This window comes from Lutjanus erythropterus, chromosome 13 (assembly GCF_056507025.1).
Source record: "Lutjanus erythropterus isolate fLutEry1 chromosome 13, fLutEry1.hap2, whole genome shotgun sequence".
In the NCBI taxonomy this organism is placed as follows: domain Eukaryota; kingdom Metazoa; phylum Chordata; class Actinopteri; order Lutjaniformes; family Lutjanidae; genus Lutjanus; species Lutjanus erythropterus.
The window spans coordinates 31099794-31114674 of record NC_139329.1 but is presented as its reverse complement, the minus strand read 5'-3'; the positions used below and the strand labels follow the sequence as shown (position 1 = coordinate 31114674).

At 40.1% G+C, this 14881-nt stretch overlaps 1 protein-coding gene across 2 annotated transcripts in view; it reads left to right on the top strand.

Annotated features, from left to right (window-relative positions):
• Window positions 1–14881, top strand: part of LOC146316846 (PDZ domain-containing RING finger protein 4) — a 156754-nt gene that overhangs the window by 126188 nt on the left and 15685 nt on the right. For both annotated transcript variants that reach the window (XM_084733263.1, XM_084733264.1), the window contains 2 exons: window positions 4822–5075; window positions 9299–9401. In XM_084733263.1, coding sequence (XP_084589389.1) covers window positions 4822–5075; window positions 9299–9401 — 357 coding nt within the window. The remainder of the gene's footprint in view (window positions 1–4821; window positions 5076–9298; window positions 9402–14881) is intronic.

Below are 14881 nucleotides of genomic sequence, written 5' to 3'. Positions count from 1 at the left end.
GGAGTATGGCTAGCAAGCGGTGAGGTTTGGAAGGAGGAGGGGGAGGGGGGAGGAGCCTGGACCGGACAGGCTGTACCAGAGGGAGAGCTGGGAAATTCGATCATTTTTCTCTGGGACTGTCATACGCCATAGGCTGCCTCATTTGTCTGCTCCAACTCCTTTATTTCCACCAGGCCTCCAGTTCTAGGCTTAGCCTGCGGAGCGAGAGACGAGCAGGAAAATAAAACAGACAGTCAGAGGAACTATATAAGCTAATTATTATAGAGCTCCATGTTTTTTTAATACAGTACTTAACTCTAATGTACGTGCTGCTGTATTAAATACCTGCTGACTGGCCAAAAAAGAGACTGGAAGCAGGTTTGGAGTGTGTGAGGGGAAGGAGGGTTTATTTTTCCTCTAAATTGCCCTGCAGTTCCACAGGAGTGGTGTTGACCCAGTTTATCTCCCGCTCAGGTGATTAATGCAACATCGCTACAAACAAAGGTCATGTAAGGAGGCAGGGGAGCAGACCAGAGTACAACAAGAGCTCGGGGAGTTATATATGGCTGCTGTTATGGCTGAGAAAATAAGTTGGTGCTTGTTTTGTAGGGCATCACTCAGTCTCTGGAGACACACATTGAGAAGAGGAAGAAAAAACAATAAAACACACAAATGCACACAAGCTTGCATGCACACACGGGAATGAAACAGGAATGAGAGTACCGTGCTATTATTGTATTATAACCATTATTGCATTATAAATATTTTTTATATTTTCTGTAAGCAGGTAATTAGGTTAGCTATGTGGAAGTCTGTTAAATTGAACAAATAAATTAAAGGAGCTCTCCGCTGATTTTATTCACGAACATCAGTTTATTTAACAGTTGTATGTCTTCTGTGGCACATCTGGAGGAAGCTTTCTAAAGTTAGAGAATATAACCCCTGAGAATCTACTCTTTAATCTAATCAGGCTATCAAGTTGCATTGTGGGAACTGTAGGATCCACTGGTTTTGGTGCCTGGAGCCTACTCTCTACCTCTATTATTACCATTCTTTCTTCTTTTCTTTATAGAAGAAAATACCAAATTGCTGAAGTGCCCCTTTAAGGGGAAGCAAGGTTTGGACACCAGCTGTATAACCCAGATGATTGTGTGTGTGTGTGTGTGTGTGTGTGTGTGTGTGTGTGTGTGTGTGTGTGTGTGTGTTTGTTTGTGAGCCAACATTGGAATAGAGACCCATTTTCAGGTATCTTTAAATAGTCTTTCAGTTTCCATTTTCATTTGTTTGTATAATGCAGTGGTCCCGAACCCAGGGGTTGGGCCCCCATTAAGCAGGGTGTGCAGTGTGCAATTTTGGGTTGTCTCACATGAAGGAAACATGGTGATCTCTCTCCAAAACGGTGGTCCTGTGTTGCACTGTGAGAGACGTTCAAAGACAGCTGGTGTCATTGTCTTGTGACTAAAGATAACTTGGGACAAAATCCTGAGTGTTAGAAATTTAGGATAACCATCTCACACTGTCATCGCTGTTACGACCTACAGCTAATAACCAACCAACAGGAATTCAGCGTGAAATGATGCTCTGAACGTACATTTATGTATTCTCAATAATACTCAAGCTTTTCCACACACACATAAATACAACTATTGCAGAGGTTAGATTCTTGCATAGCTCTGTTTACAACTATAGCCGCACAGATGGATGATGCTGATTACATTTTCTTGTATATTGCACTGACTACGTACATAAAGTTTAATTTTTAATCCAAGTCTATTAGATCCTTACCACATAGTGTGGCTTGCACTAAACTAATAAGAGTGCTGAAATCTCACAGTCCGTAGGCACCACGGAGGGTTCGCAAGATCATTGGCAGTGGTAGTGAAGTTATTTATATCCACTGCAAGTTTCTTTTAATTTATGATCTTGTTCATACTGAGTAGTGTAACCTTTTCTGGCCTTTGAGAGTATAAAATAACTTAGAAATGATCACACCTCACAGAGATATGAATCATGTGATGAGGGATCACAAGCAGAGTTGAAATAATTCAGCAATTCAAGTTCATTAATTGATCTACAGTTAAAAAAAAGTAATTTTTCAAGCAAAAATACAGAAAAAAATGCTTTTTTTGGAATATTTCTTGCTTGTCTGTGTCACATACAGTAGATTAAACACATAATATGTAAGTTCTACTAGAGGTTTCTTTCACATTAAAACAATATCCCAAAAAAAAAAAAAAAACAGTTTTCACATCAACTAGCAGCTAGCGGCAAGGTAGGAAATGCACCATAACCTTAAATAAATTATGGATATCTTTGGGTTTGACCACTGTTGGAAACATCTGAGGTAATGCCAGTATATGACAGTATATAGACATTTTTGATGTGGAAAGGTCACACATTATAGCTTTAATCAATAGTAATCATTCAGAAACAAAAAAATGCAGCCCTGTTCACAAGCCAGAATAGTTGGGAACCACATGAAATAACGTTCAGTATATCTGCAGACTAATTCGCCTGGTCAAAAGACAACCGTTAAAACACCAACTGACTATCAGGCCATGTATATGTCAAACAGGGATTTAATCAAGAGACATAACATGTAGGCACTGCCATATTTATTAGAAGACTAAAACATCCAGGCTGAGCCGGGCTGTATAAAGGATTCATGCTGTCAGGTTCTATTGATATTTCACTGCTGCTCAAAACATGTTGAGTCATTTCTCAAACCCTCCTGCGTCAAATTCAATGAGATGTGTAACAGAATATAAAAAAAATGAAGAATTAGTATTGGAATATCTGGAGGTGAAAATATAAGCTCTCCCTGTAGGAGTTCCCCGGTGGCTTCTGCATCTTTAATATTCATTTAGAGGCACCACACACACACACACACACACACACAGCCAGAGTTACTTCAAACTGTCGACAGCTCATGAATTTAGGTCATTTTGTTAGAGTCTGAACGAGGCTATGTGTTTTTATTTCTAACGGTGTTGCATTTTAAAGAGAGTTTGTGATTTGAGTCCTGAAACACGGCTGCAGCCTCGCCGTGTTTTTCCACAGCCGACACTTTTGAATACAAATGCTTTCTTTTACTTTTCTAGTTATCATTTAAACTCATTTCAGTTTGCCATGCAAGCAAAATGCTCCACTCCAAAACCATATTTAAATACAACTGCGAGTGTAATTATCCTGTGCCTACCTTTTTTTTTTCTTTCTGCGGTTATCTAAATTATAATCTCTGGTTTCAGCGTTTATACCAAAGCACATTCTCTGAGGTATTCCACATCCATGGTCTCTCTTCCAGAGAAATTACTGGCGCTAAATGAAGCAATGAATTTCTTTATATGTGCCAGCTGTAGTGCAAATGGTTTTCAATCTGCCAGAAAATCTAGTTCATTTTGTGAAGATGAGGTTGAAGATGGACTTGGTGAACAGGGGCCATTTGGGCTTTGATCTAACGCTCAGATAAGGTTGCATCAAGCTGTGTTTTTGTCTGTATGTTTTCAAACGTTGTCTTCATAAAGATTTCTTTTTGATCATCTGTCAAGAAGACACTCAGGGGAAAATTTTAATTTCTTTATATGTATTCACCCTGAGCACAACAGTAGAAAACAATATTGTCTTGCATGTTGAGATTATAGAGAAGGTGCTGTTGGGATCTGATGCTCAAGTTTTCAAGTATACCTTTAAGCTAGTTTAACTCGTGTATAATCAGTGTCACGGATTTAACCCTTCGCTGCAACAATATGTATTTTAATTTGGCTTATGTGATGCGCTGGAGTGAACGTGAGCAAGTTGAGTCGGACTGTTGAGACAGCTCACAACCCCCCTGACAGAGCCTGAGAAGAATATCAAGATAAATTTCACTTGACAATAACAAATATGTACATGTGTATGAACTCCTAAAGAAGGATATTGTATACGTTTTTGAGGGAACACAAATTTTATAATTTTTTAATTAATATATCCACTGAAATTCACATGAAACTGACACCAGCAGAAATATACTACATTCACAATATGCATCTAAATTAGTTTTTACTGCAGTTTGCGAGGCTGGATATGAGCTTATTAGGAATATTGTATCTTTAGGAATAACTAGAATATTTTGTGCATCTAAACATAGTCAGTGACTAAAACTGTGCCTGCAGTGCAAGAGAAATATTCTGAACAAATAATAGATGGAAACAAATGGAAAAAGTGCTTATTTCTAATGTGTTTCATTTAATAAGTGTTCTGAAACTATTAGATTTTCCTTTGTATTTTACTACCCTTTTAGCACAGCATTCCCAAGAGGCACTGGGGCAGTGAGGCTGCAAGGGTGGCAGTTTTGATCACTGATGCATTATCAGGGGTCCTCAATCATTAATAACATGGAATTTTTTTTTTTTAAATGAAAAAGAGCACGTGTGAAGCAGAGGGTTAATGAACACCAACACATCAGAGGAAATGCTTATAAAGGTGGAGGTTGTGGAGGTGGAAGGAGTTAAATTTCTCAAAGCAGGCAGCAGTGTAGTAGAGTGGATGCAGAGCTCAACATTGTTGTATGCAGGCTCCTCCAAACCAGACCTTCATCTTTTACTTAGTACAAAGAGCGAAAGAGCAAGAATGAAAATAATATTAGCTGTATCTTCCCTGTTGGCTTTTTCACTGGCTTTTAGTCTAATGTCACTTTGCTTGAGAACCCTTCTTTGGCTCTGCATACAGAGGTTTAGCTGAGCTAGTCTGCTTTTCTAAAATGTTTCTATAGCAACAGTCAGCAAAAAGACTCACAAATTGAGCACAGAGTTTTCATATAACAGACAAAACGGACTAAGTCTACTTCTTCCTTGTCCTGCTCAGGTCAATGGGAAGGAGTTGTCCAAGTCCAGCCATGAGGAGACTGTGGAAGCCTTTCGCGCTGCCAAGGACCCCGTCGTGGTGCAGGTCATCAGGCGGACCCCCAGCGGCCGCCCCCACGGCCCCCCTCAGGAAATCCATGTGGTGGACGTGTGCACTCAGACCGACATCACCTTTGAACACATCATGGCGCTGGCAAAGCTCCGACCTTCGACCCCTCCTGTGCCTGACGTCTGTCCCTTCCTGCTCTCTGACAGGTATGTACAGCAGGAAATGTATGTTATTTTACATCTTTGTACATTATAAATGTGAATCACGATAAAGGTGATTCAAATAAGGGATTATAATATTAGGAGGTCAGTGATTTGATATATTTTCATGTAATGTGATATGATGAAATTACAAAGGATTTAGTTTCAGTGCTGCCAAGAGTTTGTTGTTGTGTCCTTGTTTTGACTTTGGCTGCAACTGATGGTAATTAAGAAGGGAAAAAAAAAGTAGTGAGATGTTATTGAGCTATGAAGCAGAAATATCACTGTTTGCAGGATTAGCAATACAAGCGTGTGAGGCGTCTGTAAAATATAAATGAATTGTCTAACCAGCTGCTTAGTCGATGCTGACGAATATAGATTTGTTTGATGAATGAGCTCCTCTGTGTCCTTCACGTCTCCTTTTCACCAACAGGACAAACCTAATTATAAAAAAGAGAAATAAAAGACAGGGCTAAGTGGTCCTAATTAACCATTAATACAGAATGTATGTGTGAAGTGTGCTTGGCATTTCAATGTTTAGTTTAAAGCCTTAAAGATCCAGTGTGTAAGATGCAAGGGCAGAATGTGCATGGAATAGAATATATTTCTGTTTTTAGTGTGTTTTCATTAGTGTATAATTACCTGAAATAAGAATTGTTGTGTTTTTGTTACCTTGCAATGAGCTCTTGCGAGTTCTCGTCCATGGCAACCACCATGTTGAACCACCATGTTTTTACAGTAGCCAAAACGAACAAACCAAACACTGGCTTTAGATGGGGGCATTTGTGTTCTTGGTGAGATTTGTGGCCACTGTATGTTCTCTTACACACTTGGAAGGGGAGGGTAAGCTAAGCAGTATTCAGTTGATTGTAATCTGAAACTCACCACTAGATGCCTCTAAATCCTACACACTGGTTCTTTAAAGGGATTGTTCAGAGTGTGAGGTACTTATCAATAATCGGTGTATTACCAACAGTAGATGGCGATCGGCATGCCGCCAATTTGGAGAAGCAGAGAGGGGCACCAGCATGGAAGCTAAGCAATGGACTGCTGAGGACAGGGTCAGCAACAAATGTATTTAAGCCACTTACAAAAGGTCCACTTGAAAAAATTTAATATGTGTGTGCTATATTTAAAATACCTTCACCATTTACTTTGCCGTCAGACAGCCTTTTCTCATGGGAAACTACAGTTATATTAGCCAAATATCACTCTCTCCAAACCAACCAAACTCCACATGTGAAATGAGAGATTTTACCTCGCAGAACACAGGAGTTGTTGGTCTACTGCTGCCTCGATCTGTTAGTTTGTTTGCGTTAGTGTGTGACTGCTCTGTTTTAAAAGGATAGCTCGGATTCACCAAAGTCACACAATAACACAAACAACCTAACAGATCGAGGCACCAGAAGACCAGCAGGTCCTGTGTTCTGCAAGGTTAAATTAATTATTTTGCCCATGGAGTTTGGTTGGTTTTAAGAGAGTGATACTTGGCTTGTATAATGGCAGTTTCCTTCTGACAGCAAAGTTAAGAAAATATTCAAATATGGTGTACACTTATTGATATTGATTGTTTTTTCTTTTTTCTTTTTTTAGCTGCTGACCCTGTGTAGCTGTAGTTCATTGCTTAGCCTTCTCTGATTCTACAAACTGGAGGCGTCATCTACTGTAGACAGACTGACATCTTATACAACCCTTAATCAAATAATCTGAACCATCACTTTAATTTAAATGTATCATCAATGAGATTGAGTTTGAAAACATTGGGAATAAATATGATAAGTGATTCAACTACCGACATTCACTTGAACGCAGCACAGACGGTCACATGGGGGATGGTTGTGATTGAGTGGCAGATAAATCAATATTCACAGTTTTATTGTTAAACCTGGATTCATTTACAGTTTTCACCCTCTCTATGATGCTGAACAATCTTTCACACGTCCCCCGTCTGCTTAGATAATCATGCACAGAAACATAACACAGATTTAATGTGATTGTTGGGTTTGCATGTCTGTAAATGTAGAAGAGATAAAAAGAGACATACTCAGGTTACTTTGTGTGCAAAGTAGCTAAAAACAACACATGTTGTGGGACAATCACAAGAAGTCTAATCACATCTCAACTGGATGCTGAACAGTACAATCCCTCAAAGACGTGTTTTTACTGTCTATGTGAGAGGGAGGCATAATAATATGTACAAAAAAAAAAGATCTAGGGAGTTTAAAGTATTAACAAGAGGCTTTCCTGGAAAACAACAAAAGAAAACAGGGTTCATTATTTCCTCTTCTGGCATTTTAGTTTATATTCTGCTCTTCTCAAAGGAGACGTAAACTGTGAACAAGAAAAGTTTAGCATAAAGGAATATCTGGGTTTCACCTCTTGGGAACGGGACAATAGCAATGCATGCGCTTCATAGCACGGAACCGGGAAGTCAGGACGGAGTCAGTGAACCGTGTGCGTCTGTTCGTCACAGTGAATAATTAATTCCAACAATCATAAACATCTTTGTGTATCTGTTGCTTAGACTTCCAGGGGTGGAATTTCACTGGCTGCTCCATTATTAAAAACATGATTAAAGAAGCAATGTGTAGCAATTGTGCATGCAAAAAATGAGTAGAGCGACAGACTGTATATTAAATAGATTGAATCCCCATTTAATCTACAATCTATGGTTGAAGCGAGTTGTTTCCCCCCCAAGCCCCTCCAGACACTCCAGCAGGCTGCAGAAACACTGCAGGAGTGCAAGGCGAGCATTTATTTGACAGCATCAAGCGACGACGAGTCCTCCACTGTAAGCTGATCGGCTGTTTAGAACTCACAGTTGTCCCTCAATGTAAAGTTAAGTGTGTTATCCTGAAAACAAAAGCCCACTTCTCTGAAAATACACATTCTGGAGTTTGAGGTCAATGGCTGCCTGTCCTCCTGCCTGCCAAACTCCATTAACATATTGTTCAATTTAGCTGTTCTAAACAATTACTCCTTTCAAAAGATTAATTATGATTTCTTATGACTTATAAGAAGGCATTTAATCATTCGGTGAACACTACATTGATTTGAACTCTCATAAAAAAATAAATAAATAAATAAATAAACAGTTTTTCTGGCCTGGGATAGAAATTTCAAAGGAAAGCATGCTGGCTGTACCAATTCTGCCAACTTAGAATGGTTTTACGATATGTTTGAGTAAGTATATTATATGTTTCTCCTTTAAAAATCTGTGTTATTGTCACTGTCAAATCCTAGGTGCCATACACAACCTGATCAAAATCATTGCCACATGTACTGTATATATCTCACACATTATCACCACAGAATTCCCCACGGGGCCTTCCTGCCATAATTGGAGCTCGGCGTATCCATTTTGACTCATGGAAGGTTTACAAGGTGATTAAAGCAAATGGGCTAATAAAAAACTAGGCAACACAGTGCAACGTGTGCTCGCGGGCTACTTACAGCCCCGGGCCGAGCACCAAGTGTAATCAATGTGTCCCATAAAACTCACATTTTCTTCTTTTCATCTGAGATCAGGTGCAAAATCCAATATACAGCCGATTTTATAGATACAACAAATGCTTGTCGCTCCTGTTTTTGAGGCTAGATTGTAAATGTGTAATTCTTTACACCCGCTGCCAAATGTTGTTGAATATTCAGGCATCAAAGCATAAAGCATTCTGACATTTACCAGTCAGGTTTTGTGACTGGAAGATTGTTGGGAGACAGTTTTTTAAAGTGCTGGGTAATCTAAGAGTCAGACAGCCACCGAACACGTCACTCAACATGTTCAACAGTGTGTCTTTTTGGAGTTTTTGTCCACCGTGATTATCTCGTGTGGCACCGAAGCTGCTCATCTCGTTAGGCCCTCACAATGCGGTTTTGTTCGGTGACTGAGGGGAGCATAATAGAATTACACTGTACAATGTGGGGGGTTTGTCTGTCAAGAGCAGGAAGCAAATTATGTGGATATGCTGTTATTAACAAGGGGCTGTGCTTTTATCACACACACACTCCAGCTGCAGTGAAAGCCCTTGACAAATCCTTTATTCTTCAGTTTCCAGCAAAGACAAAGGCGAGGAAATCCTGTCACTTAGAAGTTTTGAACGCATATGAAAGAAAGTGAGGAAAAGGATCTTTCTTACGCCCAACTCTCCACCTCTCTGTGTTTCTCTGCCTCCCTAACCGTCTGTCTGTCTTTCCCTCTCTTTCTTCCTCTGTCTCTTTTCCCCTGACAGCTGTCATTCCCTTCATACAATGGACCAGGATTACTATGAAGGGACAGACTACCTCTCCCCTGTTCCAGCTGATGGAGAGAGGGCAGAAGAGTTTGAGTACGAGGTAGGAATCGCACTTGACATCGCTTTTTTTTACAAGAGCCTGAGGGATTCACTGACATGACTAATATTATATCACCATGTGAATGTGTGTGTGTGTGTTTGTCACCATGGCAAGCAATAAGAAATTAATTTAAACAAAGAAACTAATGAGCATAACACAAACTGAGGTTACGACTGGGTGTGATTATCAGCAATGTCAGTGGTAAAGGTCTGTGAGTGTGAAGTGTGATGTAGAGATGTTGTACAGCTGCGAAGAAAAACCACATTGCACAGGAGAGTAAGGAAGAGATGCTCTCAGCCAGAAGGCAGGGTTTTTTTACTTGAAGAGCACCGGCCCCAGGTGTTTCTGACTACGGTGGTCATTCTGCATTAGAAAGCAAAACATGGGATGAGTACACACGCCAGGGAACCGTCACAGTGGTCCTGGAGACACCTACTGTAGCTGTGGCAGCAGTTTTGAGTTGATAATAATAATACTAATAATCTTTATTGTCCACAATATTTTTTTATAAATATTCTTGGTCGCTGCCGTGGCTCTTCAACGTCTACCTGAGGGCAGTTTTATGAATTCTTTGCACAGGATCAGACACAATTTGTTGGGCTTTTTTTTCCACCTTTCACCTTTTTCCACTAATTTTACTGGCTGTGATTCTGGACAATCTGTTTTTTTTTTTTTTCCCTTAGCCCCCCAAGTGCCTGTACCACATACACATGTTAAAAGCTAAAGCAAGACTTCTGCAAACAGTCTCCAAAATGTTCTTTCTGATATCATATGACCTAAGTTTTGTGATAAGATGCAAGCGCTGCACTGCTTTTTTTTTAAAAAAATATATATATAATCTGTGTCGGCTGTAAAACTTAAGGTGCAATCAGAAAAGGTTCCTAAATACTTAGACTCCCCCACTGTCTCAACAGGCTGGTCATTAATCATAACAGGTGGAAAACAGTGACAGGCATTGTGCTGAGTTGCGATAACCAGCTCCTTAGTTTTGCATTCATGAATAAAAATAAAAAGTTTGTCTGTGGACAGATTTTGGCAACCACACAAGATGGAGTCAGAGTTCTAAGGTGGGTGTGGTCTGACTGATGAGCACTGAGTACTCATGGGTAGGAACGTCAGCATGTTTCATGATCATCACGGCTCAGGGATCCCACTGCAAGATGGTCTCTTAGTCTTTTAGTTTATTGCTGATGTATGTTGAAACTGCAGTACAAAAATGACAAAAATAGAAAGTAAAAGTGTCACCATTACATAGTTTGTACACCTGAGAGCACTGAGAGCTATAAAATATTAGCTTAGTACACATCATGTAATAATATTTTTTGAAATACACTTACTCACATTCTTGCTGAGAGTTAGACAACAGGATTGACACCATTCTAGTGTGTAATGTCTAATTTACCAAGTATGAAACTACAGTTGTCGCTGTTGGATTAGAAAACCACCTTGCACCACAAATTAACATGCTGTATCTAGTTTGTTTGATCCAACACATAGAGGAATGTTAAAAAACAACATTTAGTGGTTTAATGAGGAGTGACATGCTGTAAGAATTCCACTGCCAGAGGTTCCAGAGGTTGCAACAAAAACATCAGGAAACCACAGCTTGTTGTTGTTTACATTTCTGTTTGTGTGCAGATTAAATAAATGAGATATAATGTGTTGATAAGTGAGTTTTAGAGGTGCTGGTACCCGTCTTGGTGTTCAGATAAGCTAATTGTCTCCAGTGGTATCAGTATTCTCATCTAACTCTGGGCAAGAATAGTGTTGTCCTTTAAAGCAGAGACAGACAACTTTTGAACTCTTCCCCCTACTGTTTTCAAGTGGTGTTATTGTTTGTGCCGCTGTTGCAAACAACACCTGTACACAACATCAGATCGCTTTCCGTTTCTTCAGAGCCGAGCTCTGTGAGGAAATGATCCACTCCACTTAGGAAAGATGCATGTTCACTGAAGAGGTAAATTGCAAGACATTGTAATGATGTGCATCGCATAATAATAACATATTTAGAGTAACGTTAGCTGAACAAACAAGTAACAACAGCAGAGTTTCCTATCGGGGTGGAGGAGGGTATGACGTTAAAAGAAAACATTAGGAGAAAAGGCGTGAATTTGTTCATTAATTTAGTCTATAATGGAGACATTTTCCCAGGAAAAATGGTGCCTAGTGGCATACAGATTTGCATAGCGAAAGCGAGAATCATGGAGAACCAATCTAAATATGGATTGTGTAATTATCCTATAACCATTATACTGTGCAATCAACATTTATTTCTCAATGACAAGTTAAAGCAAAAAAAAAAAAGTTGTCCACAAATTAAAAGGCCCTCTACATCCACACAGTTATGTGAAGCTATGCAGGGGAATTGTGTTATGTCACCTAACTCTATGTGCTTTACTGAATGATAATAATGGTTCTCGACCTTAACAAGGTGCAACAAAACTGACAGCAGAGTCGGGGATGTAAACACAACAATTTGAAGAAGCCTGATCAGGCTACATAGATGTGAATGGGTCTGTAGGGACTTTAAAGGATCCTTGTCAAAAATATGTTTATGCTCTGCATTTTGGAGTAGGAATAAAACAATTACGGTACAATTTACAATGGGTAGTATTACTTTTAAAAATTTTAATTATCATTAAATCCATGTTTGATTAACATGCTTTGGAAAACTATCTAACATCAAACAACTGGCAATAGTCTCCCAGATGCAGGCACAGTCTAAGAGTGTGTAAAACACCAACGTCGCAAAAGACATGGTGCCATTTCAATATAAAACTGTTTCACTGTGTATATCTGTACTTTTTCAGCTCATTTTAATACTGCAGTAATACTGATAACTGTCATAATTTCAGCCACTGTCATCCTCATATAAAATTTTCATACAGTTTCATCTCCAGTTATGAGTTTTTATGAAACTTTTAGTTATCAATATGGATGCTAGTCTCAAAAGTATAGTATCAGCAGGGCTTTACTGCCAACAAACAAGTTAGGTACTAAAGTGCTGAATGTGCTGAAAGTCTAGCGCTGAACTGCACCCTCATGTATAAACACAAACACACATCTGACCCCTCCAACACATGGACACACGCTCCCTCAACACTCTGTATTTAATGATGCTTAACAATTGGTGGACGGATGCAAACACTAATTGTCTCTACAGGCAGATCCCAGGGGCACAGTAGTGACAGATGATCAGCCACATTGCAGACAGCTTGAAAAATCCCTTCCTTCCACTGGCGATGATGACACGTTTCTGCTTTTTTTTCTTCCTCTACAAGGCAAAAATAGAAAGTTCTCCAAACATTGACGGCGTTACCTGAGTTTTGCTAATTGTTTTCACAACTCTGGTAGAAAAAGATAGCGAGCTGGTTGAGTCGGAGCTCGATCAAACCCAATTAAAGTGAGGCGTGTGTGGCAGGCGCTTGTGAGAAACATTTCTTTGCTTGTGCATCTGTGCTGGAGTGTAAGTAACAGTAGCAGTTGGATAGGTGATGTTTTTAAGGCTGCTGATCTCCGACACGTACAGATATACATACGGTTTCAACTGTGACGGGAAGAGATAAACAGACTCTCCGCTCGCCGCTTTGGTCCAATATTCTTTATTTCCGAGTCATTGAGGTGCGAGCATATTGCCAGCGAGGGCTCCGGCTGTTCTGATGTATGATGATTGCTCACCCCTCCCTCCTCTTATTTGTTTCATTTAAATGTGTTCTGAATGCTTCCACCCACTGAGCTCGAGCTGTTTCCTCTCATTCTAAAGAGATCTGTGCACCCGCTTGAATCGCAGAGGCTCCAGTGTCAAATCGGAACAAATATAATATATTAAAGCCTTTCTTTATGCCTCATTGCTATTAACAAATCCTATTATACTGTGTATGCTTTGTAGCCTGCACAAATTTTTTTTTATTTCATGCTCGAGGAGTTAAGATACAACGCTAATGCAGCCCCACTTACTGTATGTCAACTGAAAACGCAGTGAGGGGGATGTAGACGAAAGCTGAAAAGCCACTTTCAGAGTCGACCTGATCCCTCACTCCCCGCTGAAGGAGAGGAAAGAAAATGAAGGCAAGACATTTCTTTGAATTACCTTTGTTAGATGAAAAAGCACAGTGGGGTGGGGGTGGGGGGGCAGTTTGCCATCACATCACAGGAAAACCATCTAAATCTAATTCACCTTTCTAATACACCAGGACATTGATGTTTCTGTTCGGGTAATCAACATGTGAGAGTCCTGGAGTACAGCGGTTGATGAGGTGGAGAGATGCCAGATGCCACAGCAGTACACCTTCATAGTATACTGTATATTTCAAAGCTGTGTGTATTAAAGGGAAAAAAATCTGCTCTTTTCATGTGGATGTCCAGTCAGTGTTGATGGTAAATGCAGTCAATTGAAGGAATAAATTCCTCAGTGCGTGAGACTGAGACACTGAGACTGGATTTTACAACTGAACTTAAGTTATGACAATCAGTTTGACACACCTGTAGCTCAGTTGGCGTTGAGCGTGCACGCAATGTACTCAGGCTATTATGTGCAGTTTCCACCAGGCACGGCTGCGTCACATTATGGTTGCATCATGGCAGCCGGACCGCTTGTGATTCCACCAGAAGTGCCGCAGAACGTCCCAGAAGCAGCTTTAAGCTCCATGACGCCTCAAACGGTTAAAAAAAAATTATTTAACCACGTAGTCTGCTTATCGACGATAGAAGCACAAAGAGCAAGGAAAGAGGTCTTAATCAACAAATTCTGAGCAAGTAAACATAATCAGACGGGCAAAACGCTCCGCTACTGAAACGCTTCTGTAACACTGTTGGTGGGGAGGACAGATCACAACCGTGGTGCAGACGTGCCATGCTTGGTGGAATCAACTGGTCAGTCCTCTGCGGCGGCTGCCGGTTCGACTCCCGCCTTCAGCCCGTTTGCTGCATGTCATCTCCTCTCTCTCTGCCCCCTTTCCTGTCACATCTTCAGCTGTTCCCTATCAAAATAAAGGCAACACTTAGAGAAATACAGGGTTTATAATACAAAGTAGTTGTAAGGAAGGTGGGCTTTTTTGTTGACAAACCTTGCTGCTGGAGCCTGATGTATTGGCGCACAGACATATGTATAGATGCCGCATTGGCCTTTGGGTCATACATCAACGTTGCAACCATTTTGGTTCGGTTAACTGGCCTGTGAACAAATATACGTAAACAGGGGAGCTGCTGTTTTATTGGATAAAAACTACTGAATCATTTACTTTTCTCTACATTTTTATGTTCAAGAGTTCATGATGTACTTGGGAGTAAGTTAGTAAAACTTTTTTGCTACTCCATGTAGATCATAAATCCTTTAAAATTCGGTTGAGAAATAAAAATGTTACAGTGCTTTTTTATCCAGACCAGGACCAATATGGCCTAAGATGCTGACATATTGAATCAGAGCAGCAGGCAGCTGTTTTTATTATAACAGTTCTGATAAACCAAGCACCAAGCAGCAG